Source organism: Pelodiscus sinensis, chromosome 3, assembly GCF_049634645.1.
Source record: "Pelodiscus sinensis isolate JC-2024 chromosome 3, ASM4963464v1, whole genome shotgun sequence".
NCBI classification, from domain to species: domain Eukaryota; kingdom Metazoa; phylum Chordata; order Testudines; family Trionychidae; genus Pelodiscus; species Pelodiscus sinensis.
This window is the reverse complement of record NC_134713.1, coordinates 157,705,250-157,730,477: the sequence shown is the minus strand read 5'-3', so window position 1 is coordinate 157,730,477 and position 25,228 is coordinate 157,705,250. Positions and strand designations below refer to the sequence as shown.

The 25,228-nt window shown below is 45.8% G+C and overlaps 1 protein-coding gene across 1 annotated transcript in view; it reads left to right on the top strand.

Moving 5' to 3' along the window:
• ITPKB (inositol-trisphosphate 3-kinase B) overlaps nt 1–23,582 on the top strand; it is a 93,894-nt gene extending 70,312 nt beyond the window's left edge. The window contains exons 3-8 of the mRNA XM_075925311.1: nt 1,776–1,875; nt 2,505–2,718; nt 11,543–11,747; nt 16,485–16,586; nt 17,928–17,999; nt 19,893–23,582. Of these exons, the coding sequence (XP_075781426.1) occupies nt 1,776–1,875; nt 2,505–2,718; nt 11,543–11,747; nt 16,485–16,586; nt 17,928–17,999; nt 19,893–20,108 (909 nt within the window). The 3' untranslated portion in view covers nt 20,109–23,582. The remainder of the gene's footprint in view (nt 1–1,775; nt 1,876–2,504; nt 2,719–11,542; nt 11,748–16,484; nt 16,587–17,927; nt 18,000–19,892) is intronic.
• The last annotated feature ends 1,646 nt before the right edge of the window (nt 23,583–25,228 follow it).

The following is a 25,228-nucleotide window of genomic DNA, read 5'->3' as shown; positions in this document are numbered from 1 at the left end:
ATCGGGGGAAAGGGACACAATGCTTTTTGCATACCTTTTTCTGACAAAAATGTGTAGTCTAGCCATACCCTAAGGGTGAGTGGCCAATCCATGTGCTCTGGCAGGAGAGATGGTATGCCTGGCTCCCTTCCTCCATTGCACATCCCATGCAAGAGCCTGACATCACACGGAATGCAGGAGCTAGTCCCTCACAGTGTCTCACAAGGATATCTGGCTTTGTCTCCTCTCATACTGCCTTGGGGGGCCAGGCTCAAACCTGTTCTGTCCTGTGTATGGCGATCTGGGAGGGATTCCCTGAACTTCCCAGGAGGAGAAGTGGCTTCACATTCTCCCCTAGTTGGGTCCATGTTTAATTGGCATAACCTAGTGCACACTTCTTACAGTTAAATGTTAAAACTTTTAATGCCACATGGCTCAGCATCCTATAAAATCCCACCAAGATAGCAAAGAGAGTTGTCTCAAAATTGAGTTTAGCGCGGTGGCCACCACACATCTGTGTTTCTCTGCTGCTGACACTTCATATAGCTACTCTTAACAATCTTGATGAGTACTATGGTTCCTAAGGCTACAGACTCATACTATGGTGATTTCCAGTATGAAGGCTTAGGAAATTAAAACCTCTGATCTTTTCATTGCACCCAGATCAATTCCTTCTCCCTAATGCCTTGGCTACAATATTAGCTTTCTGGCTCTGGTCTGTGATTTACTCTAAGTAAATGCCCTAAGGACTGGGGATGATGGATCGCTCATTGACCAGACTGAGAGGGGTGAAACTTAGTTCTCCAGACTGTATGGGAAGAGGCAGCTGCTCTCTTACATGTGTTTTAAAATTGAGCAAACGAAGGTAACTGTCATGTCACTTCCAAACTGAACTCAGTTGCTCCTGAGTCCCCAGGACAAAAGCACTGGTTGTCTCATCCTGTGCAATTAGGCATTTTCCCATTGTTGTTGTATAGAGCCTGCACAGATTGTTTGCACAGCCTTCTGGTGCAAAGATAAGAAATATCTCTGCTGTTTATTAGCTATGTGTTCCATCAGCACAGTTTAGGGAAAACAACTTTCTTCAGGAAAAACTGCATCTTTGAAAGAAGCTTTCCTATGTTTTGAGAACAAACCCGCCTTCATGCATACAAGTATTTGTACTAATAAATCTAATAACAAATGCCATATGCCAGAAGGGAATTGTTCTCTAAAATGTGCTGATTCACTTGGTTTGGCTGGTCAATTAGACACTCACGGACTCAGTACTTAATGACCAAAGCAGCTGTCTTCCAATGGAAACAAAAATAGGCTTTTGTTTGTGGATCTGCAGTGGAATTTTGCCATCCTGCCAAACACTGGCATATCTGCAAAATTTAACAGGTCTCCTAGAATTCTAACACACACACTGTCCAGGGTGCATCCCAAAAATGTCTATTTGCTCCTAAAGGGGAAATTTAAGAGATGGAGAGAAGATAGCAGATGACTCTGATGAAAGCATGATCAGAATCAGTGTAAAACTGAAACTCCATTCACTTCAATGGAGACATTCTTGATTTAAGCCAGTGTGAACTGATAATTGAGATCAATGACTTATTTGCATACAAGGGCAGAAGAGAAAGGGGTGAAGTAGTGTTCCCTGTGCTCCTTTCTCTTCTTCTCTTCAGTATTGGCTTTCTTTCCTCATCCCAAAAATCCACAAACCTGCTCTCCAAGCTAGACTGGAGATTAAAGAGCTCCCAGTTTTATGAACAGAAAAACATTGACCCACTATATGCCTTTCTCTGTTTCCTTAGAGCAAGTCATGGCGGAAGATCAAAAATATGGTACACTGGTCCCCGTTCGTTATGTCCTTCAAGAAAAAGTATCCTTGGATCCAACTAGCAGGGCATGCAGGTATGGAAGTGTGAGCTGTGTCAAGTCATCAAAGAAGCCCTCCACGGTGTACTGGAAAGTCTCTTGATTATTGCACTAATTAGCTGCATTGGCCTACATTGTCGCTGTGATGCTCATTAAGTGTTCACATTGAATCAGCCTTGTCTCTGGGGAAGCAGGGGCATGAGGGAGGGACTGATCTAAATGCTAGTTTGTACAGGGTGCTGTCAAATGCTGGAGTTACTCCTGTCACTCGAGCAGTAGAGGTTGGTGCTTGACTGATGAAAGTCCCAAGTTCAAACCCTGCCATGCAGCAATGTTCATGAGTGTTACTTTCTGTCATTAGGGACTAGTCCCTGGGAGAGACTGTGCTTAGAGGCAGTGATTTGGGAGGCAGGGAAGGAATGATTGAGTCCCCCCAGAAGAGTAGTATGTACAGCCTTGACTCTCACTTGAGGTCTGTCATGTCAGCAATTACCTCTGTTAATCTTTGGCGCTAGGTAACACTCAATAGCAGTTCATTTCACCTTGTTTGTTCTGGGTGGGGATGTCAGCAGGGGCAGGAGGCTTCATGACTATTTGTCTGCTCTCCTCTGCGAAAGTGGGTATTTGGCACCCGAATATGCACTGTCTTGCCTTTTGTCTCTCAGGTAGTTTCAAGGCTGCAGCTAATGGGCGAATACTCAAGAAGCACTGTGAATCTGAGCAGCGCTGCTTGGACCGCTTGATGAATGATGTCCTTAAACCCTTTGTTCCTGCCTACCACGGGGACGTGGTGAAGGATGGGGAGAGGTACAATCAGATGGAAGACCTGCTGGCTGAGTTTGACTCCCCCTGCGTTATGGACTGCAAGATGGGAGTCAGGTTAGTGCTGCGAGGTGCCCTGGCTTGTCACTGAGCAGAAACGAGCAGCTGCAGTTCCAGAATCCAAATCCAGGGCTTACAGCAACTTATTCCCTGGGTAAAGACTATCCAGAGCAAACCAGTTCCTCTAACAGGCTCACCTGACTATGGATAACTATTGCCCAGGCCTCTGGAGAGGGGAGCCCTGCTGGTGGGGGTGGGGATGGGAGACACAAGAGGAAACCTGGGCTGGGCTTTACCAAGCAGTGAGCTGGTGAGACACCGTGAGGGAGCCCTGCCTGGGAGCTCCCACCACATGTCGCTTTAAGTCCAGGCAGGGGAAGCATTTCTTAGCTATCACATACGACTAAAGCACAAGCAGTGCTGTTGCACACCCACTTCTAGCTTTGTGGTGAAGAGCACCAGGGAGCTGCATGCCTCTCTGAAGGAACAACAGCATTTACCACCTAAAATTTACATTATCAAAGTATATTCTAGCATGCTGGGACAAGGTATACCAGGGCAGCTAATGTTCTGGGAGATGCCGCCATGAAAACATCAGGGCATATGTGTATTCCATGTGCTGCTCTAGCCCATTCAAGCTGCAATGAAGACCTTGGTGCTATCTGTCAGCCTCCTTGTTTCTCCATCTCAGACTCTCCACTTCAGATCTGAATTCAAACAGCTTTTAATCCTTTCCTTTGCTTATCACTTGCTCTCCCATGCTGCTTGGGTACAGTGTATATAATATCATATTCTCTCCTTCATCAATGGATCCTGAAGCCTTTCGCAAAGGGCGAGCATAGGAATCCTAGTCTTTCTTGGAGTCCATATATGAACTATTAAAATTCAGTCCTGCAAACCCTTTCCTGTGCAGACCTTAAACAGAACTAGTCCTGTTGACTTCAGTGGGATTATTTGAGCCAGTAAGGGTTACACATGGCCAAGCATTGCAGAATCAGGTTCTTTAAATGTTTGTGTTAAAACCCAAATCCAGAGAACAGATTTGGGCCAAGTATAAATCACTAGCCAGCTTGGGTTTTAGGACACCTCCCCCCGCCCACGACTAACTTAAAGCTTAGAGGTGGTGGAGACACGTACGCTTTCTGGAAAAAAGACCGCTCTTGTGGAAAAAGAGGATTCTTTTCTTTTTGTAGTTCCCCTTTTGAACTCTTGATGTGAAACATGAACTGGCATGTTGGACTGCCAGACACAAAACCCATACTCCTCTCCGGAGGGTGGAGGAGGAATGTAGGTAATGGAATGCAGGCAGTCTCCTAGCCAGTGGTATAATCCCTGCCCCTCCCCACCCCCCAGCATAAGTTGAAGTGCAACTTGAAGGAAACAGGAACTGGGTCTTTCCCCTGGGGTGATAATTAAATCCTGTTCTCATGCCCCACAAGAAAACCCCTTCTCTTAACTCTGCCCATGTGTTTTTCTTTGTGTCACTGAATGGCAGAAGGCTATTCTGCTGCAGTGTTTCTTCTTCACTTCACAGAGGAGGAATGAAGTTCAAGTGACTGTATGAACAAGTGGAAAAACATTCTGAGCAGGGTAAACCAATGCTTTGCCCAAAAGAGCACATCCTGGTCAAGGAGGCTACGGAAGAGCATTTCCTTAAAATTTGCTTGCCCTGGCCGTGATCTGTAGGCCTGGTTTATGTTGATGCTGCTGACAGGCTGGGAGGCTAGAGCTGTGCAGGCTGCTGTGAAAGAGGGCTGCATATACCTTTGCCACACTGGTAGTGAGGTGTGGAACTAGGCAAAACCATCTGCATATGATGGCTGAACTTGTGTTTCAGGGGAGATTTGCAGTACAGTGGAGTCAAAACCATGTTTGTGTTAAAATATACATAATGGTGCAAAAAGGTACGCATGAAAGATGATCAATGGAGGCTCAATGAAGAAAACAAATTGCATTTTCATCTCTTTACCCATCAGGGGCTAGATCTTGACAGTGGTTAGGCAGCTAGCATGCCCTGACTTCTGTTGGTTAAATCGGACTTGGATTGTTGACTGTGGCCTCCGTCATAAATGTAAGCGGGGGAATGGTCCCGCTATTGTGGGGAACTTTCCTGAGTTCTATACCACCCCGGTGAAATGGACCAACGAAAGGATCTGAGTCCCCACTCCCACTTCCTTTACTCCACAGCCTCCCTGATCCTGAGGGCTCCCCCTCCACTCTCCTGAGTAGCAGAGTCCTCGAAACCCCAACAAGGCTGGGCCCAGGTTTCCTGGGGCTTAGACCCCGACCTTGTAGTCACTTGGGGCAGGGGATAGAGTGTCCCCACTCCGGGGTGCTCTCGTCACACTGCATGCTTTCTTGGCCCAGTGATCATTCCATAAAGTTCAAAGCAAATACAATTGATTAAACATCAACTGATTAGAGAGAAAAGAATAAGAAAAAATGAGAAAGGTTAAATGAGAACACACAGTCCTGCTCTGTAGCATGGGGCCATCACAAACAGCAGTCTGCAGAGTGTAAGGACAGTTCATAGTCTCTTCCTTAGAGGCCCTGTATGTGCTGCAGGGGGGGGGGGGGCTGCAGGCTGGACATGCTTGCTCTGGCAGTGACCACACAGCCTCAAGCTCTAGGTGGTCAGACCCTTCTCCCAGTTTGGCCTGCTGAGCCTCTTGGCTGGTGATATCTCCCTGCCCAGAGCCTCTCCCCCCACTTTGCTGGTCCGAGCTGCTCACCACATCCAGCTGCAGGCTGTGCTGCTTTGCCAGTCTCCAGCTCCTTGCGTTGCTTCTCTGTCCCTTTTGGCTCTCTAAGCACTGCCAGTCTGCTGCTCAACACAGGGTCTGCACTCCTTGGACTGTGTGTGCCTGGCTGTATTGCTGCAGGACTGCCTCTCCACACAGCTTGCTCCTCTTAGCTGTCTCTCAGCCCCCTCTCCTTGCTCAGAGAGACCGAGAAAAATTCCAGCTCACACGGAGGACGGTGCCTGGCCTCTTACTTCCCTCACTGGCCTGTCCAACCTGTCAATCAGGCCGAGCTGGTGTTGGCTGCTTTCCATTGTCTCTGGGGTCTGTCAGTCTCATAGACCCTTCCCCTTTTGATACTGGGAGCTGGCAAACCAAAAACTCCCACAGAGTTTTAGTAAGGGGCTAACAGTCCCCTTACATAAAAAAGGGACTGTCTACTTCCATCCATGTCCAGCTCCTAGTACAAAAGCTGCTCAGGGTCCCTACTTGTTATCACAACACAAAATGAGGCTTACACCTATCATTGCAGCTTTGTGAAGCTTACAATGTTCAGTGACTAGCAGGGGATTTAGGTATCTAGATAGCAAGGGCCTAAGCCAAGGACTGAGAAGTATACTCTGGCTGGTCAGAAATGAGGTTTTGGTTCAGGGTTATCTCCTCAAACATAGCGCACCACAAAAGGTGAAAGCATTCCTGTATGCTGACCTGTTGGCTAGTCCCAGGTAAGCAGGAGATGTGGGTTTTTCCATTCTGGAAGTTCTGTGAAGGTAATTGTATCCCATGAGGGTGGTGGGGTGGGGTGCAAGAAGAAAGTAATTATTGATGCCTTGCTACCCCTCCTTTATCCAAGCGGGAAGAAATACTGTCGTGCTTTAGAAGGCCTCCTCCAGTTACCTTCAGTCTAAAACCAGATGCGTTGGGGTCCAGTGACGGATAAAGCCGAGGGGAGATGGAGAGGGGAAGGGAAAGGTATCCACAAATGAAGAGACTGTGCTCGGAGGGGGAGTATTTCAGACCGCATTGCCTGCTCTCTTCCCCCACCCTAAAGTCACATGCTAATTGAAGCCAGAGCCCTTCACCACTTTGTTGTAGGTGAGGGTTTAAAGGAGAGGAGGCTCTGGTAATGTCCTCATTTGTGACCAGATGCCTAGATTGCTAGAGCGCAGTGTGGACACAAAATTTGTATCTATATCTACAAAAATAAACCGCTGATATCTGCATCCATATTCACGAATGCGGATACCCGTAGATATAAAGTAGATATCTGCGGATTTGATGTCTGAAACAGATATAAATTGTGGGCCTATCAAGGTCCCACGAGGTGCATAGATAACCCCATTCCACTAGTCTCTCTAGTGCCATCGCCTGCATCCTGCTCGAGAGCTGAAGTAAAGTGCCTATTGACCACCACTGCCTGGGCATAGGCAAAACCGAAAGAAAGCATGGCCCATCTGAGAGAGCAAGTCCTCAACTAGCGACATGCTGGAGACTGATCTTCTGGCATTCAATTTAGTGGGTGTAATAAAGACCTGCTAAATTGAATGCCGAGGGCGTCTCCAGTTGACACCAGTATTTGCAGTTCCAAGGAGTAAGGGAAGCTAATGCGAGTGTTTGCTCCTGCCAACTTCCCTCTGTGAAGATGGCACCAAGCTTGACTTAAATTAAGGTACGTCAACTCCAGATACGTTATTTAAATAGCAGGAGTTGCGTGCCTTAAGCCAACCTTCTGGGTCTAATATAGATATGGCCTAAGAGAATAGCTTTGGTATAATGGATCAGTGGGTATGACGTGTGAAGGAGGGGCATTGTGTCTTGCTAGTGTATCTAATCTGTCATACCAAACTACTTTGACTCAGACAGGATCACAGTCCAAACAAGATTGAACTGGGACAGCAGTAGAGACACACGTACATACACGCACACGTGCTATAGGGAGTAGAATTTCAGTAGGTGATTGCTTTTTTTCAGTCAGTGTGGGAGCAATTTCCTGCCAGTGTCTCAAGTGCACTGTGCTGCTATTCTGGAGATGGAAAATCAAGTTTTTGATCCCTTTGGCTATGAAAGATCCCGTGGGCCTTTATGAATACCCACAGGGTATGTCTACACTACCCCCCTAGGAAGCCTAATCCGAACTAGCTAGTTCGTGCCGCATGTAGCCACGCGGCACGCAGTCCGAACTAGCCGGCATTTAAAAATGGCGCCGGCCGGCTTTATGCAAATGAAGCCCGGGAAATTCAAATCCCGGACTTCATTTGCAACTCGGTATGACTACATTACCCCCCCTAGTTCGAACTAGGGTGGTAGTGTAGACATACCCTCACTGTCCTGGCCAAATTCACACTATGGTAATTGCATTCTGCCTTCCTGAATTCCTGCGGCAGTTCAGCGGGGTGGCTTTCTGTATGCTCTCCTACACTGTTCAATGGCTGCCCCAGAGCTAGATATGGTTTCACAGATAGGTGGGCTTTGAGGGTTAAAGTTTGTGAAATACTGATTCATATGCTTTTCTAGAGTAGAACTTAGAGGCAAGGCCTGAACCTAGAGGCAAGGCCTGAAGGGAAAGATGGAGGACCTCTGAGTTGGAAGATTAGAGCCTGATATCATGAACCTGCTCTCTGTCTGAGAGGCAGCAAACTGTGACATTTACTGAATGTCTTTGCTACCAGAGGAAGGGAGTCCTTGTAGATAGGACAACAAGGGAATCCGGGGTCCGAATTTGATTTTTATGTTTTTCATTTCAATGAATAATTTCACCAATGTGTATTTGAAGCATTTCTCTATTGTTAGCTATTCTAATTTTCACAGAAGTGTGAAATTCTGGGGCGGGAAGAAGGGCAACAGTGGAGGTCTCAGAAATAATCATTAATGATCACATTGAGATTCAGAAAATTCAACCCTCATCTCCAGTAAAACACAAATTGTCAACATCATGCATCGAAATATGTGAAATAAATAACCTTACATCAAATGTTAGTACGTTTTTAAGCAGCATTTTGCTTACGTAGCCTAGCTGTAAATTATGATTATCATTGATGGAAAGACTTGCTGTCAGTGTGAAATCAACATTTATGGATAAAAATCAATCCTTGCAACCTGAACTGTACAATATAAATCAGTGTCACCGGCTGGGACAACAGGACCATTGTAAAGAGCACTGGACATTCCTTTCCCCGCACAGAATTTCTTCCATAGCAGATCTTGTTTAATTCAACAGATGGTGGCAAAAATGTTTGCTCTGAGAGGGACTTATCTGAAGGCAACTCAGAGCTGTTGCTTGTGACTGAGCAGAAGCTATCTTAGTATGTCTTAGAGGAGATTGCCTTTTCCCCCACCTGTAGGTTTCTCTAGGAAGTAGCAGCTTACATCTGTCTGGAGGCTGCCGAAAGCAGCTGTAAGACTTTATTGCAAATCCCCCTGATTTATCACAGCTATCACTGTGAGCTGACTGGCCAGAATCCACAGCAAGGGTAATAAATACTGTATGTCTGCTCATAGAACAGAATTTCAGATAGTTGGGAACCAAACCAATAACATCTATGGGAAAGATTATATATGTCCAGTGGAGGAACATTCACTCCAGCCCCTCCCAATTGTCCCATTGTTTTTCATTATGAATCAAACCAGACGTATTTGACGTTAAAGCTCTTCACTCTGCTCTGTATTTTACAGGAGTAGGAACAAGGTTTTGCCTCCTTGACAATCCAACTAAAACAGACACACACCAGACGAACTAAGCTATCTCAAACCAGCTTTGTGTGAAAACATCCTGTTTAACACCCTGTTTGCTGCAGCACTCTGGGCTGTGTGGTGTGGGGGCAGGGAGATGTATAAAAAAAGCACAAGACAGACTTCGCAGAAGTCAAAGCATGTCAGCTGATTCTCAAAGGGAACATCAAATGCTATTAACAGTCAAGTGCTGGGATGTAGCAACTTCTCTCTCTCTGTCTTCTTGAACCCTGCCAGTTTCCATGGCACACGGTCAGTTGACAGAGCACATTCTGAAAGCTCCATTTAGCTCAGGAGAATGACTTCTTGTTTAGGTTTGCTCAGCATTCCATACTAGTTGTCAAAGAGAAACCCTGAGTAATCTGTTCCTTACTTAGTGCAGAGGAGAAAGGTTGAGAGAGAAGACTTCCCTTCCCGTTGATGACAATGCCTGCTCTAAATTGGTACACTTTAGGGGTCTGCGCTTTGAGTGGAAGTCTGGTAGGGCCTTGAGGGTGAATGCAAACTTGAACTTGATGCAGCTGTGCAGCACGTGCTATGCAGATCAGTGGTTGTGGAAGATGATCCCAGTGGCTGTGTTTCTGTATAGGCTGGAGCAGGTATCGAGGGAGGCTGTAGAAGAGGCTACAGGAACTGAAGTGGTGAAGGTGGAGATGGTTTTAGCTGATAGCTGATCTTTGGGATGAGAGAGAGGAAGTCATGGCCAGCCTTGGACATTGCACTGTGCAGGAGAGGTGCTGAATACCTTGCAGGACAGGTCCCTTCATTCGATGGAGAAACCCTACAGCCCTTAAATACCACATTAGCTGCATCCTAAGCTTGTTCACTATTTGTCCAGAGCCAAACTTGGTCATCTGTTTCCTTGACGTCTTTGATTTGCTTTAGCCAATCCACATAGAGTTAACTCTTGGTTAAGTTAACCCTGCCCATTGATCAGAAGATGACAGCATGCAATGTACCAGAGTTCTGTTAGACATTTAGCACTAAGAGGAGGATAGTCATGTTGAAACAGATCCAGCAGCAGTGTTATAAGCCTGCCTAGGTCTTCAGGCCCCTCTCATACCTGTCAGGAGGGAACTGTGGGGCACCATGGATAGGCAGAGCAGAGGAACTAAACTGATTTTGAATTCTAAGTAAATTCAGAATGTCTGAAGTATTTTGCAACAAGCTGGAAGTTTGGGGTACTGAATTGCATAGGATCAGTTAAACAATCTTTATATAGGTTAATATCTTCACATTTCTCAATAGGCAGCTACTCCCTGGATATCTTCTGATATTCCATGTACATGCTTCTTAGGGCAAGGACTGTCACTAACTATGCAGTGCCCAACACAGTGGGGCTCTGATTTTCATTGTAGCCTGTAAGCCCATGGTGGGCAACCTGTGGCCCAAGGACCGTGCATGGCCCATCAAGGGTTTGTTTACCATTACCTATGAGCAATGTTGGCAGATTCTGCTGGTTTCCTTCAACATAGTTTTTTTTCCTACCAGTATTACTAAAGTGATGCACAAGTAAAGCAAGGGAATGTGAAATGAGGTACATGCTCACTGTACACAACATTGACTGTGAAAGCCATGTGCTACTTCTGCATCCAATCAAAGAGGTTCAATCGGCACATCCGGCAAATCTAGGGACTCAAGTGCAGTAGCAAAACGACCCCATCCAGAGTGACTGTCTTGGTTATGACAATGTTGGATGATGATGGAGGACCAATGTTGTGGCCCACTCACTAGTTTCGGCTGCCCATCACTGCTGTAGGCATTATGGCAGTACAAGTGTCCTGTGTTTCCCCTCTTTGAATGGCAAAGTGCCTCCTGTGGAGCCAGCCCTTGGATCATGTTCTCAATCAGAACATTTTGGGGTTCACCTGAGTTGTAATGTCTGTCTGTGGGCTGAGCTCTGAATAATGGCAGGTGGGATGGAAATAAAAAGCTTTTCTGTGCATGCTGCATTTGCCTTCTGCATCTCTTTTCTCAGTGTAACTGGAGAGCACTGTGGTATGGTAGCTGATGGACTCTTCTTATACCACATCTCGGGTTGCTAATGTTGAGTTTTTAGTTGGGGCCCCAGTTCACTTGCATGTCATGAGGCTCCTGGGCATGGGAGACCTGTTTACATATTTATTGCAAACCCCATGTTGCGGATTCTTGCTCTTTGGAAATTGCCTGTAAGGCACTGCCTCTTTAGGGTTTGGTCCTTGGGAGGATCTTGAGTGCTTTTGTTTCCAAGCGAAGTCATTGGGAGTTGAAGGCACTTGGACTTCCTGTTAGGGTCTGTATTGGTTGATCAGTCCCTGAGTAAGGGCAGCCATCCCTCCTTGGCACTATTAACATGTTTAGACAGTGATCCTGATACATTGGAACTGTACCACATTGATCAACTGCTCATAATCCTTCCACTTCCTTTACAGAACGTATTTGGAGGAAGAGCTAACTAAGGCCAGAAAGAAGCCAAGCCTGCGGAAGGACATGTATCAGAAGATGATTGAAGTAGACCCTAATGCCCCAACCGAGGAGGAGAATGAACAGCATGCAGTAACCAAGCCCCGATACATGCAGTGGAGAGAGACCATTAGTTCAACAGCAACGCTGGGATTCAGAATCGAGGGGATAAAGGTGAGGCTGCTTGACCCGTCTCCGTGCCATAACACAGGGCAGGGTTCATGGGAAAAACGGTCTGGGAGAAGTGATAAATTCAGTAGTAACATGAAGTTTCTGTAGCCAGACCTGGTGAAATGTGCACACAGAATGATCTCTCTCAGCCAGTTTCACATCATTTCAAGATGTCCCGGGCCTCCTTCTGGCTTCTGAGGGAGAGCCTTAGAAAAGGGCTATTTCCACCCAAGAAACAGGCAAAGCTTTGACTAAACTTTTGCTTTGAGTTATGGGTCCTAACTTGCTCCAATAAGAGAGAATCGAGCCCCTGCAAATTTTAGGGATATTTTAAAAAATATCATGATCCAGCCCTGTGATTGGCAAATTCAAAGCAGAAATTGTTTCTGCTCTTTCCCCTTCCAGTATCTTGTAACTACTGAAAAGCTTGGTCGTGTAGCTTTGCCAAGCAGTGTCATAGTGAATATGCTTCTACAGTGATGGAAGGGATTTTTCTGTCGATGTAAGTAACCCACCTCCCCAAGTAGCAGTAGCAAGATTGAGGAAGAATCAATGGCTATGTGGGGGCTTATTTTAGCTTAGCTACGGCACTCAGGAGTATTCATTTTTCATGCCCACAAGTGTCATAGTTATGTCTACCCAATTTATAAGCTGAGACCAGGCGTTAGGATGTGTAACATCCTAGCAGTTTAAAACTGCCCTCTAGCGGCAGCATGTTTAATTGACTTTCTGCCACTTCTCAGAATGTGGAGGCTGTCATCCTAATTGCATCTGTGAAATTACAACCATAGTAGATGGGTGGGGGAGGAAGGGAAAGAGAGGAATATATGAAACCATGATCCAATCCTTTAGTACAGGAGCCAGTTTCTATAATGGAGAGAAGCAAAAGCTGCTCTCAAACTTGAGGGCTTGCAATGTGGATCTGGACTTTCACAAAGCCAGGGTGTCTCTTTTGGTGTTTGGAATTGTCATGCTGAAATTTTGAACTAAAACCTTGATCCTAACCCCAATGTGCATTTTAGTTTGTGCCAGACTCAGATTGCCATATCAAGACATGGGCTTGATCGGGACTATGGAGATTCTTCTCCTACGTAACGGGCTGCTCTCCATCTCTCGTTTAAACATAATGGGTAACTCTTCAAAGGTGCTGAAGGACGTATCTTCAGTGCAGAGTTAACCTGAGTTATCTACGCTTCAGTTTCTTCTCTCAGTTTTAGTCTAGCTGGAGTGAAAGCCGCAATGCTGCAAAATAACATCTGAGCTGTTTTTTCCACTTGGGTGTTGCCCTCTCTTATGCGTGGGTCTAAGAGTTCTGTGGGCCTGTCTCACAGTTCTTGGCTCAGTAGTGCCACTCTATGAATGTTCCCCCAGGGACTTGTGGTGGAATTATCCTGCTGCCTCCTCATGAGGATGGGGGCAGGAGAGAATGCTGGGATGGCTTTGGAGGACTGACATAACTTGAGTGGAACTAGCCTTCATCCACACTACAGGACGGTTGTGTTAGCAATTACAGAGTTGTGCTATCTTGAGCTGGAGCCTGTGCCAGACAAATAAAGTTAGAAGCACCAACCCGAATGAAGGGTTTATATGTGTGAATGGGAAACAGCTTACAATTTTGCAGTGAAGACAAGCCTTAAGGGTATGTCTACACTACCACCCTAGTTCGAACTAGGGTGGTTAATGTAGGCAACCGAAGTTGCAAATGAAGCCCGGGATTTGAATTTCCCGGGCTTCATTTGCATCTTGCCAGGCGCCACCATTTTTAAAGCCCCGCTAGTTCGGACTCCGTGCCCGCGGCTAAACGCGGCACGGACTAGGTAGTTCGGATTAGGCTTCCTATTCCGAACTACCGGTACACCTCGTTCCACGAGGAGTAACGGTAGTTCGGAATAGGAAGCCTAATCTGAACTACCTAGTTCGAGCCGCATGTAGCCGCGGGTACGGAGTCCGAACTAGCGGGGCTTTAAAAATGGTGGCGCCTGGCAAGATGCAAATGAAGCCCGGGAAATTCAAATCCCGGGCTTCATTTGCAACTTCGGTTGCCTACATTAACCACCCTAGTTCAAACTAGGGTGGTAGTGTAGACATACCCTAAGTGACTGAGGGTATATCCACAGTAGAGTGGCATAGTCAGGCCTGCCAGAACTGGAGGCGGGGGAGAGGGGGAAGGACAAGGTACCATGGCCATTTTTACCACTTTTTACCAGCCATAAAGATGAGAAACGAGGAGAGGTAGAGAGGAGCAAGTGGGGGGGGGGGGAAGGAAGGGGAGACAGGTGAGCTCCTGGGGGAAAGAGGCTGGGCAGGATCCTGGGAGAAGAGGCGGGGCAGGGGTGAGACCTTGTGGAAGGGACAAAATGGAGTTAGAGCCTCAAGGGAAGGGGCAGCCGGGGGGCAGGAGCAGTGTGAGATGTGGTCTGGGGTGGTGTGGCATGGGTGGCAGAGCCATGATTCAGCCACCTGTGACCCCCACACTTTTAGGGTGCTTCAATAGCTCCTGGGCACATCCATAGCTCTGTAGCTGTGCTAATGTAGCACTGTAGTGTAGACATGTCCTACTTCAACAGAAGCGGTAGACTCTTGATGTAGCAATGTAGGTCAAGATAGGAAATCCATATCTCCAGAAGATGCTAGTGAGGCTGATGGAAGAATTTTACAGTGTGGTTTGTGTCATCCTAACTACACAGCACGGGGCACAACATTTTTCACAGACCTGAGCAACATAGCTAGGTTGATCCAATGTTTAGATGTTGACCAGGCCTTAGAAGCATATAACTCATTGAAAGATAATGAGAGTTAAGATCTTTCAAAACTTTTACTAGCGATAAACATCAGGAGCTGTAGCTTTGAAATGGGAAAAAGGGCAAAAGCAATTGAGGGGTCAGCTCTACTAACCAGTGATCAGATTGAATAAAACAAGCCGAGGTGAAAACAAGTGGTAAGTGGGGTGTAAAATAAGTGGTGGCAGCCGTCTAGCTGACACCCACAGCTCTAGCTGCTTCTTCCGCTGCTGTCAGAAAGAGCGGCTTCTTCAGTAATCTGCGGGGAGCCTCCTAATTACAGCCCTGTTTTCCTAACACACGTGGATCAGCTGGGAAATAACCAACCTCATAGAGATTATTTGTATTGTCATTAGACATTGAATTTCAAACACCGTCAGCATTCTCACAGGTGCTGTTTCAGGCTGTCTGCAAAACTGGGCAGGTGCCACTGCATCCTTTTACATTAGGAAGGTCTTCACAACCACAAGGCTGAGAGAGTTGGAGAAGATGGGCTACTAAATGCAAGTGTACGTTGTGGTGCAAAGAGATAACTCAGATAACAGAATAGTAGAACTGGAAGGGACCTCAAAAGGTCATCAAGTCCAATCCCCTGCCCTCACAGCAGGACCAAGCACCAGAGACATCATCCCTGACAGGTGTCTGTCTAATCTGCTCCTAAATATCTCCAGTGATGGAGATTCCCCAACTTCCCTAGGCAATTTATTCCAGTGTTTAACCATCCTGACAGTTAGGAAGTTTTTCCTAATGTCCAACCTAAACCTCCCTTGCTGCTGTTTAAGTCCATTGCTTCTTGCCTTATCCTCAGAGGCCAAGGAGAACAATTTTTCTCTCTCCTTCTTGTAACACTAAAACTAAAACCAAAAAGTAACAGGATCAGTTAGGACTAAATCTTGTACATGTTGATTCACACACACATTTCACCTTCCATGTCTGATTGGTTTCAGAGTTTACTGACTTGTGTGCAGTCAATACCTTATTCTGTGGGAATGGGGATCAGCTGAATCCTTCAAACTCCTCTGGGAAGACTTTACAAGGAACCCCATGACATCTAAAGCTACAGGGCAGGATATTCATTGTACTGCCTTCCTTCCCTCATTCTCTGACCCATTTCTTAAGTCTTCATCTTCCCCAGCACAACAGGATGCCTTTCCGGCTCATCATCCTTTCAGAGTGTTTTGGGCAAACAAGCCATCCTTCATGAAGAACTAGACTATGGAAACAAAGATGCATGTATAGGACACATTTTAAAACTGGTCATTATGTCTAGGAAGTGAGTGTCCCAAAGAGAATTCTGATTACCCTGCTGTTTATAGAATGTGGACAAACAATGACAGAACTTGCTCTATACTCTTTATTTCTACAGCGTCTGAGGGTATGTCTACACTAGCCCCCCTAGTTCGAACTAGGGAGGCTAATGTAGGCATTCGAAGTTGCAAATGAAGCCCGGGATTTAAATATCCCGGGCTTTATTTGCATCTTCCCATCCGGGCACCATTTTTAAATTCCCTTAGTCCGAACTAACTGCCCGCGGCTACACGCAGCAGTCAAACGTTAACTAGAACTAAGTCCTTCGTGCAAAAAGGTAAAAAGGCCCCGGAGGGGTTTTTGCACAAGAAACCCCTATCAGCAAAAGCACAGGTGCTCTGATAGCCATTCTGTGAATGGCAATCACAGCTTTCTTGAGCAAGAGTGTCCATGCAGCGTAGAAGCTACCACAAAAGCACATTGCTTTTGCAATGCACTTTGAGGTGTGGATGCGCTTTTGTGCAAGAAGTTTTTGCACAAGAACTCTTCCGCAAAAGGCTTCTTGCACAAAACCCTTCAGTGTAGACAAAGCCCAGGAGACTGGTCTGAATTGTGTTTAATGACATGCCCAGTAGTGTTTCAAACACAAGTCATCTCCTCTGACAACCCGTTCTCATGACAGTGTGTCTGGGTTTCTGTTTCCCTTTTTAAGAAAGAAGATGGCACAGTGAACCGGGATTTCAAGAAGACACGAACAAAGGAACAGGTCACAGAAGCCTTCAGAGGATTCACTAAAGGAAACCGAAACGTTTTGGTGAGTTAGCAGTTGCATTAGGAAGACATTACCCAAATTTCTGCCAAGTGCAAGGATGGACTCCTTCCTTCTCTACACTCTCTCCTTGCTGGTGCATTGTATAATTCCAAGGACCAGAGAATTAAATGTACTGCTACTGTGCCAAGCCCATTGGAACATAGCACCAGAGAGGCAAAGCAGAGACCACATCCTAGCCTGGAGGAGGTGCAAGGGTAGGTAGAGGACAGGAGAGAACATGCTGTTAGCTGTAATGGCAACATTCAGACTTTGCATTAGGCAACATGATGATTTCAGGCAGCCAGTAGGATTACAAGACCACTCACTGCCAGAAGACAGATGCAGAAGGGTAGGCTTGGTCAGCTAAACCAGGGGAGGGGAAGTCTGCTTTAGAGCAAGAGAAAAGGCATAGGATGTAAGGAACAAGCTCCCATCAGTAGTGGCTGGGGCTGGTGAAGATAGACTGGACCTTTCAGTTTGTTTCTTACTTTTGATCTCTGAATCTTGCTGGACAAGATTTCCTTCTAATTTTTTAGAGTAGACTGTGGGCTGTCTCATAAGGCTGTCTGTAAGGGTGCCCAATGTCCTGGAGTGGGCTGGGAGGCATGGGAAACCGTCTTGTCTGCAGCTGCCCCTCTGCTAGATCTGAACGCTGCAAACCTATAGATATTGCATATGCCAAATGTGCTGCTGCTCATTGCTAGGTGAACTAGCTGTTTAGCTGTAAATGTTTTATATAGACTGGGCAAAATACACAGTTTGATAAACTAGCTCCATTTTAGGCCCTACCTTATAAAGCCTGTTAGCAAATAACTCTAAATGGCCTGACTCTTAGCGCTCCCTACTTCAAACCTGCCTGTTTACTTTGACTTTAACTACCTGGGATTTATTCTTGGTCTGTAAACAACTCTGCATGGCTCTGGCTTGGCCAAATTGCTCCTTAGTCCGCAGACTGGGAGTCCTTTCAAACCACTCTTACATTATTTAAAGGTAGGGCAAATGAGAGGTGAATCTGATCAGTCCAACTGCTAACCTCTTAAAGTTCTCTCCTGCCCCCCTCCACAATTTCCCACCAGAGCCAGCGTTTGAGTAGCTAACTTGACTCTGTTAGGGCTAGCAGCATGGTTAGCCAGTACTGTATATATTAAAATATTTATAATTTAGCCTGCTTTTTGGATTAGACTATGAACATTGGTATGATTAGCAAGGGGACTTTGAAGGATCTCTTGGCGCTTTCCAGAAATTCACCATGTTACTAGTTAACATATCCCTTTCTAGCCCTAACTACACTAACTTGCTTGAAAAGACTTATACTCACAGTGCTTATTTTCTTTATAATTCCAGAACGGTTACCTTAATCGGCTGAAGGGGATCCGTGCCACCCTGGAAACATCTCCATTCTTTAAATGCCATGAGGTAGAACTTGTCTTTCTCTCTCAAGATGATGCTTAGCTAGATCTGTTTGTATGTGTACACTGTAGCTTCTATCCAAGAAAAGAATATAGTAAGTGTTAAAACTCATACATTTCTAAAATTTGAGTTTATTCTCAAATTTGTATTTTCATAATTTGTCCATTTAGTACCTGCAGAGAGATCATGTAACCTACAACTTTGAGGTAAACTTGTCACACATGACACTATGTAAAAGCTACCTTTAAATGGTATGATCATCAATTTTTATTGGCCCATGCCACAAATGTTTGCTCAGAATGCTTACAGTTATCTGTGACTTCAGGAATATTTCTGGCTACTTTCTCTCTATATATGGTATGTCTATGCTAAGTTCTACACTAATGCAAATTCCAGATAATGGCTGGCTTCCAGCATTATGAGCTATTCAAACATGGTTCCAGATATTCTGCCAGCATCCTTTGAGGTTTCTCAAAACAGCACTTACAGAGCTGATAAGAGATCCTGCAAGTGGAAGACTGGTCAGGAATCTTCTGTCAGAATGATTTTCTGTCAGAAAATAGCTTCTATATTTTTCTCCACACATTTTTGCACCTGAATTCTAAAGACAATTCAAATGTTGAAATTACCTGAAACAAAGAGTTTGGGGTCAGTTCAACAAATCAAAATTAAACATTTAGATTGCAGCAATGTCAGGGTTTGTTTGGTTTATTTTTTGAACTAATGTTGAAACAAAATATTTTGACATTTCCAAATGGAAATCTTTTGGAATTTCCATTCCACAGAAACTTCTAAATGACAATTTTTCATTCTGGTTTGGGACTGCCTTTACTATGGGATGGAAATTCCAAATTTAATGCTGACTGTGGTTGAATTCTTTTAGAGCTGCATCACTATTCTTTCCTGGGGACTGCTTTTAGGGATGTCCTAGCCCCCATGCTGTCTTGAGCTGGTGGCTAACAGGAATATCTTCTGAGCCGTCTGGTGACTGGTTGGATGGTCATTAATTTAATTTCTCCTGTAAGGATTCCTTCCCACTTACAAATTGCTCTCCAGTGCCTTTCATGGTTCAAGAACAGCTTCCTACATTTGGCTGAGTCTTTCTCTTCTACCTTCCAAGTCTCATCTGCATTCCCAGCTGAAGGTGCCCCCTTTTGCTGCTCTTGTCAGGTTTGCACTTGCTGGTGCTTTCATGAATAGCAACAGCGCAAGTCAGTATAGAGTCCATCAGTCTACAGCTCGTTCCACGAGGCGTACAGATAGTTCGGAATGGCTTGCTAGTTCGAACTATCTAGCCCGTGCCGCGTGTAGCCGCGCGGCACGGGGTTCGAACAAGCCGGCATTTAAAAATGGCGCCGGCCGGCTTATGCAAATGAAGCCCGGGAAATTCAAATCCCGGGCTTCATTTGCACGTTCGGTATGCATACATTACCCCGCTAGTTCGAACTAGCGGGGTAGTGTAGACATACCCTCAGTGGTTCTGTGTGTTCTAACTGATGTGCATTAACCTCCTGCCTTTAGTCTTAACTTTCCTGAGTGTCCCCATGAAGATAGTCCCTATGACTTCCCCACCCTGGGAAACTCCACTTGGCTTCTGAAGTTTGCCGCTAGAATTTTATAAGCCCAAACTTTCATGCTCCTCAATTTGGCAAAGCTTGCATGCACAATATCTGTGACTTATGAGTGAATCAGGTAGTTTAAATATCTGATTTACATGAACAAATACAGCTGGTGTACACAAATCCAAGTTTATGCACATGCAAAAACTTGAGCCTAAAATATTTGTGCAGGTGCAGTTTTAGACAGTGGGAGTGTGATCACACAAGTGGCCATTGGCTGACTGGCATTGATGTTTAACTAAAACTGGAATGATGAATTATAGTGTCTTTCTTTCTGCAGGTAATTGGTAGCTCCCTCCTCTTCATTCATGACCAAAGGGAACAGGCCAAAGTGTGGATGATCGACTTTGGGAAGACCACACCACTGCCAGAGGGACAGTTGCTCCAGCACAACGTGCCGTGGGTGGAAGGGAACAGAGAGGATGGCTACCTCTGGGGGCTGGACAACCTCATTGAGATCCTGACAGAATTGTCACAGAGCGAGGACCTGCATTAAAGCCATATGTCCAACTCCACCACTACCCAGAATCCTGCCCCTCAAACTGACTCTTCTGAACTGCACTACAAGACACTTTCCAACCCCGTGCCCATTTTAAAGCTATCACTCCCCTATTTAAGGTGGTTTTTAGTTTTGTACATATGTAGATCACCTGCCAGAACAAACATTGAGCTTGACACACTGGCTTTGCTCAGTAGACAGGAGCAGATCGTGCCGCTCATTGTGGGTGCCAGAGCAGTGAGCCACTGTGGTCTGGTTGGCAAATGCATGCTCTTTCCATAGCATTTCTGGCTCTTAGTCAATCTCGTTTTAACATGAATTTGCTTAGTGAGCAGTTGTGCAGCTGCGGGAAGATGGTGTCCCAATGCTGAGCTCTGTTGCTCCTGAACTGTGTAATTAAAGCCCTTTAGGCTAAGTGAGCTACAGAACTTGTTCATCTGTAAGGATCATCCGTCCTCTAGTGGCTGGTGTTGGTAACACACTATCCACAAAGTAGTCAAGACTCCATAGTTTTTAAATGGCCATGTTAAGGATTTATGGAATAAGGAAGACACAGATTGTAGAGAAGGTGAAGGCAGGGATACCCGATTGACAGCAATTTAGTTGCATTTAATAACATCCTTCGTCCTAGGACGCTAGATATGTAGACTCCTTAGGAGTAACTGATAAAAGCAGATCTAGGTTTCTCTCTCTCGAAGCAACTTCATTATCCATTTCTGTGATTGTTCCATTATTTTTAAGTGGCCATTGGAATAGCCTGTTCTAGTCAATAACCAAGTGTGGTGTGACTGTGGTTCTATTTGGTGCTGAATGATGAGCTTCCCTCTAACCACTGAGGTGGGTTGGTGTTGTCAGCTGTAGAAGTTTACCATGGGCCTGTCTTTAAATTGAAATGGCCTTATAGCAACTTAGCAGTAGGGCAGTGAGCTGGCATGTGAAGATCTGAGGCTGTGCTCAGACCTTCTGGGCCAGCACTTACTGGGAATGCTATAGAGCCAATAGTTTGAATCTAGACAGCAAGGAAGGGATTTCTCTTCTGTCTTCAGCGATCCTTCTCTCAATATAGCAGCAACTTCCAGCCCTCCTAAGCTGGGATGGATGGTGTCCTACCACAGGACTTGAAGGCCTCCAGTGAGGCTGAGGGAGAGTGAAAGTGGCTATAGGGACCACTGTGAAACTTTAAAAAGGCTTCAGTGTTGGTGGGTATTTCCTAGCAATAAGCAAGCAAGCTGCCCTCTCCGCCATGCCAGACTAATACTGCCAAGTGTGCAAGGGGGTGGATTCCGGGTAAATCGGGGACAGAAGGAAGTTCACAAGGTGGGGAGCGGTCTCCATTGTTTTTCAATGCCATTCAGCATCTTATCTAGTATCTTTGTTATGAGCCCCTAGGATTGGCAAATGCCAGACATCTGATAGGGTCTTAGCAGCACCACCGAGAGCCCCGGGCCCTTTAAATCGCCATCAGAGCACCATGCAGGGCACTCCAGGTAGCTCTTAGGGTTAGGGGGGTGGCATGGCATGGTGAGCTGTGGGGGTCACTGAGGTCTGGCTGCCCTGTTCCTGCCCCTTCTGCTTGAGGCCTCATCCCTTCCAGGAGCATGGAGCCACCCCTCCCCCCACCGGCATGGCTGTTGGCTCCCTTGTGTGCAACCAACACACCCCTAGATGGAGTGCATTTGAGAGTGCTCATATCTACAGAAATATAGAAGGGGGTAAGGTAGGGAGGCAGCTCTTAAGGTTATCGCCCCTGTTTTTCTTTGCAAGACACAGGGATCTAAGGCACCCCCTACCTCCCTTGTTGCTCAATCCCCAGCTCTGTTTTTCACAAATAGTTCACTAGTCTGCTCTGCTTAAACTGGATGTACAAATGGTTAGTCTGTGTCAAGGCTTGTGAAAACAACTAGTTCTCTATTTAGGGTGGAGGTGAATTTTTAACTTCCTGGAACATTTGACCTAAGCAGAGTGTTTGCAGCAGAACTAAGTCGCTAAAGGTCAGCTATTGACAGACCAGAGGAGAGAGGAAGATCGTTGGTGCGTCTTGCCCTTCCTGGAGATCTCCAGAATTTGCGACATAAGGCCTAGGGATGTGTATTTGTGTAAATGTGTAACCGCTGACATTTTTAGCGGTTGCATGTTTACACTCAGTGGCAGGTGGAAGCCGGAGCTCACAGGGAGCTGGCTTTTAAGCCAGCTCCTCACAAGCACCAGCTTTCACCTACCCCCTTCCCCTCTGCCTGTGATAGAGAGGCGGCACTGCAGGGGGGGAGGAGGGAACAGGCAGCTCTATGGGAGCTCGTGCTCGTGGTGAGCCAGCTTTTAAGCACCAGCTCCTCCTGCCTCCCCCTCTCCTCTTTGCTGCCTCTGTTGGAGGCAGCAGGGGGGACAAGCAGCTCGACGGGAGCCTGCATGTGTGAGGAGCCAGCTTAAAAGCCAGTTCCCCACAAGCACTGGTTCCCACTCCCTCCACCCCTGCTGCCTCTGGGGTGCATGTAACCATTAGGATTAACCGATAAGCCTGGGCTTATCAGTTAATCATGTAAATGATTACATGCTAACATCCCCAACAAGGACAGTATTGAGCTTGGGTCATGAACAATTCTACAGCTGTTCCTCTGTGACTAATACAAGCTAGTTAGGAGTCTGACAGACTCTATAAACCTTTCTCATCCCCCTCCCCCAACTCCAAAAGACCCATCGTCTCATCTTTTCCCCTTGTAGTGACGCTATCAGCCCACTCTGCCACAGTTTGATGGGTGCAATTTTCCTGTGTCAGGAAGGCATCTTCACTGCAACACAAGCGGGAGGGGGTGCAATTTGACTATTTGTTGTTCCCCAGCCCTGCACAAGTCTGTCAGGTGAAGATTAAAATCTCATCAGACTTCCTCAGTCTCTCACCAGGCACAGGTTTGTGGTTCTGAGGAGACAGTTGTAAATGGTTGTGCTGTTCTGCTTTTTTGCCCGGGTTCCCTATGCTACTTAAAGTAGCCCCTGTGGAAGTGCCTTACGGATGTGGCCCATTCCATTAGTGTCATGGAAAAGGTTTTTAAGTTATATTTATTTTCATTCTTTTTTATTTGCACAAAACACTACGATATAATTGCATGCCATCTTTTTTTAAAAAAACAAACAAACTGTATTTTTAGGTTTTAAAATGTCCTTTTCGAGCAGCACCCTAAATATGTACCCATTTTAGCTGTAGTTTAGCTTTGCATTGCATTGCTCCTGTGTATGTATATTATTTTTAAGTCTGTTGTGTAAACCTGATTCCTTGCTTTGTGGCTCCAAAAGAAGCAGATCATTTCCTTGAATGTCGTACGCCTTCCTGGAACTGTTGCTCTGAGGTATTTTTTCCCCCCTCCCACCATCCCTCGATTGTTGGGTGATGTAGAGTAAGTCTGAACTGTTCTGAAACACCAACGCACAGTGCCTGTAAAGAGCCTATGACTTCCAAAATAAAGGCATCTAAAACCAGCTGTGTTTGTGTGCAAAGGGAGTGGCCATTCCAGGTTATTGAAACTTGGAGTAACTCAAGGGTTGGGACCTGTCCTGCTGTGAGCAATCCGCTCGTTAAGAGCCTCATTCTGTCCCTTGTGTAAATCTGGAATAACACTGGGGTTGAGAGGAGAACCGGGCCCCAAACTGAAGGCCCAGGGGCAGAGCTTACATGAAAGGGAAATCAGACTTCATCAGTGAGATAAACTAAAGACAGACCTGTAGGGATCTTGGCTGCCAGATGTCTTTCTTTCCCCCATGATCAGTGAAAATGGCTACAGCACTCACAACCTCCTAGCATTGCTTATCTGGAAAGATCCTACCGTAATCAAAGGAAATGCTACTCAAGCTGTTTTCCAACATGTTATGACTCCTGTCAAGCTTTTCTTTGTACCTTTGTAGCTGATCTTTGCTTTGGTCAAGGAAAAACCATGAATGACAAAGTGCCCTTTGTAGACCACATACTCTAACATGTCCACACCTGTCCATTCTCTTACTGCCCCCTGTACACATACACAAACCACTAGCCTGGCTGCGTGGGTGAGGCCCTGGTGATCAGGGTCTCCCAGGCAGTCAGCATTGGAAGTTGGATGATGGCTCAATCTCCTGACTTCCAGCTCCAATCTTAATCATGTCCTTACACAACTGTCAACACAAACGCTTAGGCCACATCTCCACTTACCAAAGGATCGATGCTCCGGCAATCGATCTACCGGGGTTTAATTTAGTTGGACTACTAAAGACCCACTAACTTGAACGTTGAGGGCACCCCCATAAACTGCAGTACTCCTTGCTGTAGCAAGGAGTAAGGGAAGTCACAGGGAGAAAATCTCCCATCAATTGCCCATTGTGGGGCCTCCCCAGAAAATCGATGTACGGTATATCAACTCCAGCCACGCAATTCACATAGCTGGAGTTGTGTATTGTGCATCCATTTTTTCCACCATGTAGATTTGGCCTTAGTTCCCTGGGAGCAATTACACTGCTCTACAGCCAAAATGCTTCTGAAATAAATGTAGTCAAACTTTACTAATTCTGGGTCACTGAGAACGAAAATGATGCTTAAAATTGTTGATTGGCTCTAGTTTTCAAGATATGCTATTGGGTCAGTATATATGACCCTTGACTTGCGAATGGCGGAGGATAAGTGAGTTATAAAGGGAAGGGATCTCAGTTTAAACCAGAAATGACTAAAATACATCTTTGACTGGATCTATGAATAAATCTATGACTGGGTTTGGACAGTACTTGCTTTTTAGGCAAAACAATGAATGATGCAAGCTGAAGCTGGTATTGTGTCATACATGATATGAATTGCATCATGTTATTCCTAGAAGTCATGGATGATGCAATCATAACGAAGCTTACATCACTCTTCTGAACAAATTGCCCTATATCAGCTCTAGAAATCATACAGTGTCGTGCTGTCTTACTTGTCAGTGTTTGATTTTGCAAAGGGACACATTTCTGTTTAGCCAAAGTGAGCAGAGATGCCTCATACTTGTGTGAACAGTGCAGATAACTTCTGCTATGTTTGTGGTGAAGTGACTTTTGCATCACAAAAGCGCAGTATAACCACTATGGTTAATAAAGCCTATCACCTTTATTTTGGCTGCAAAATTGGA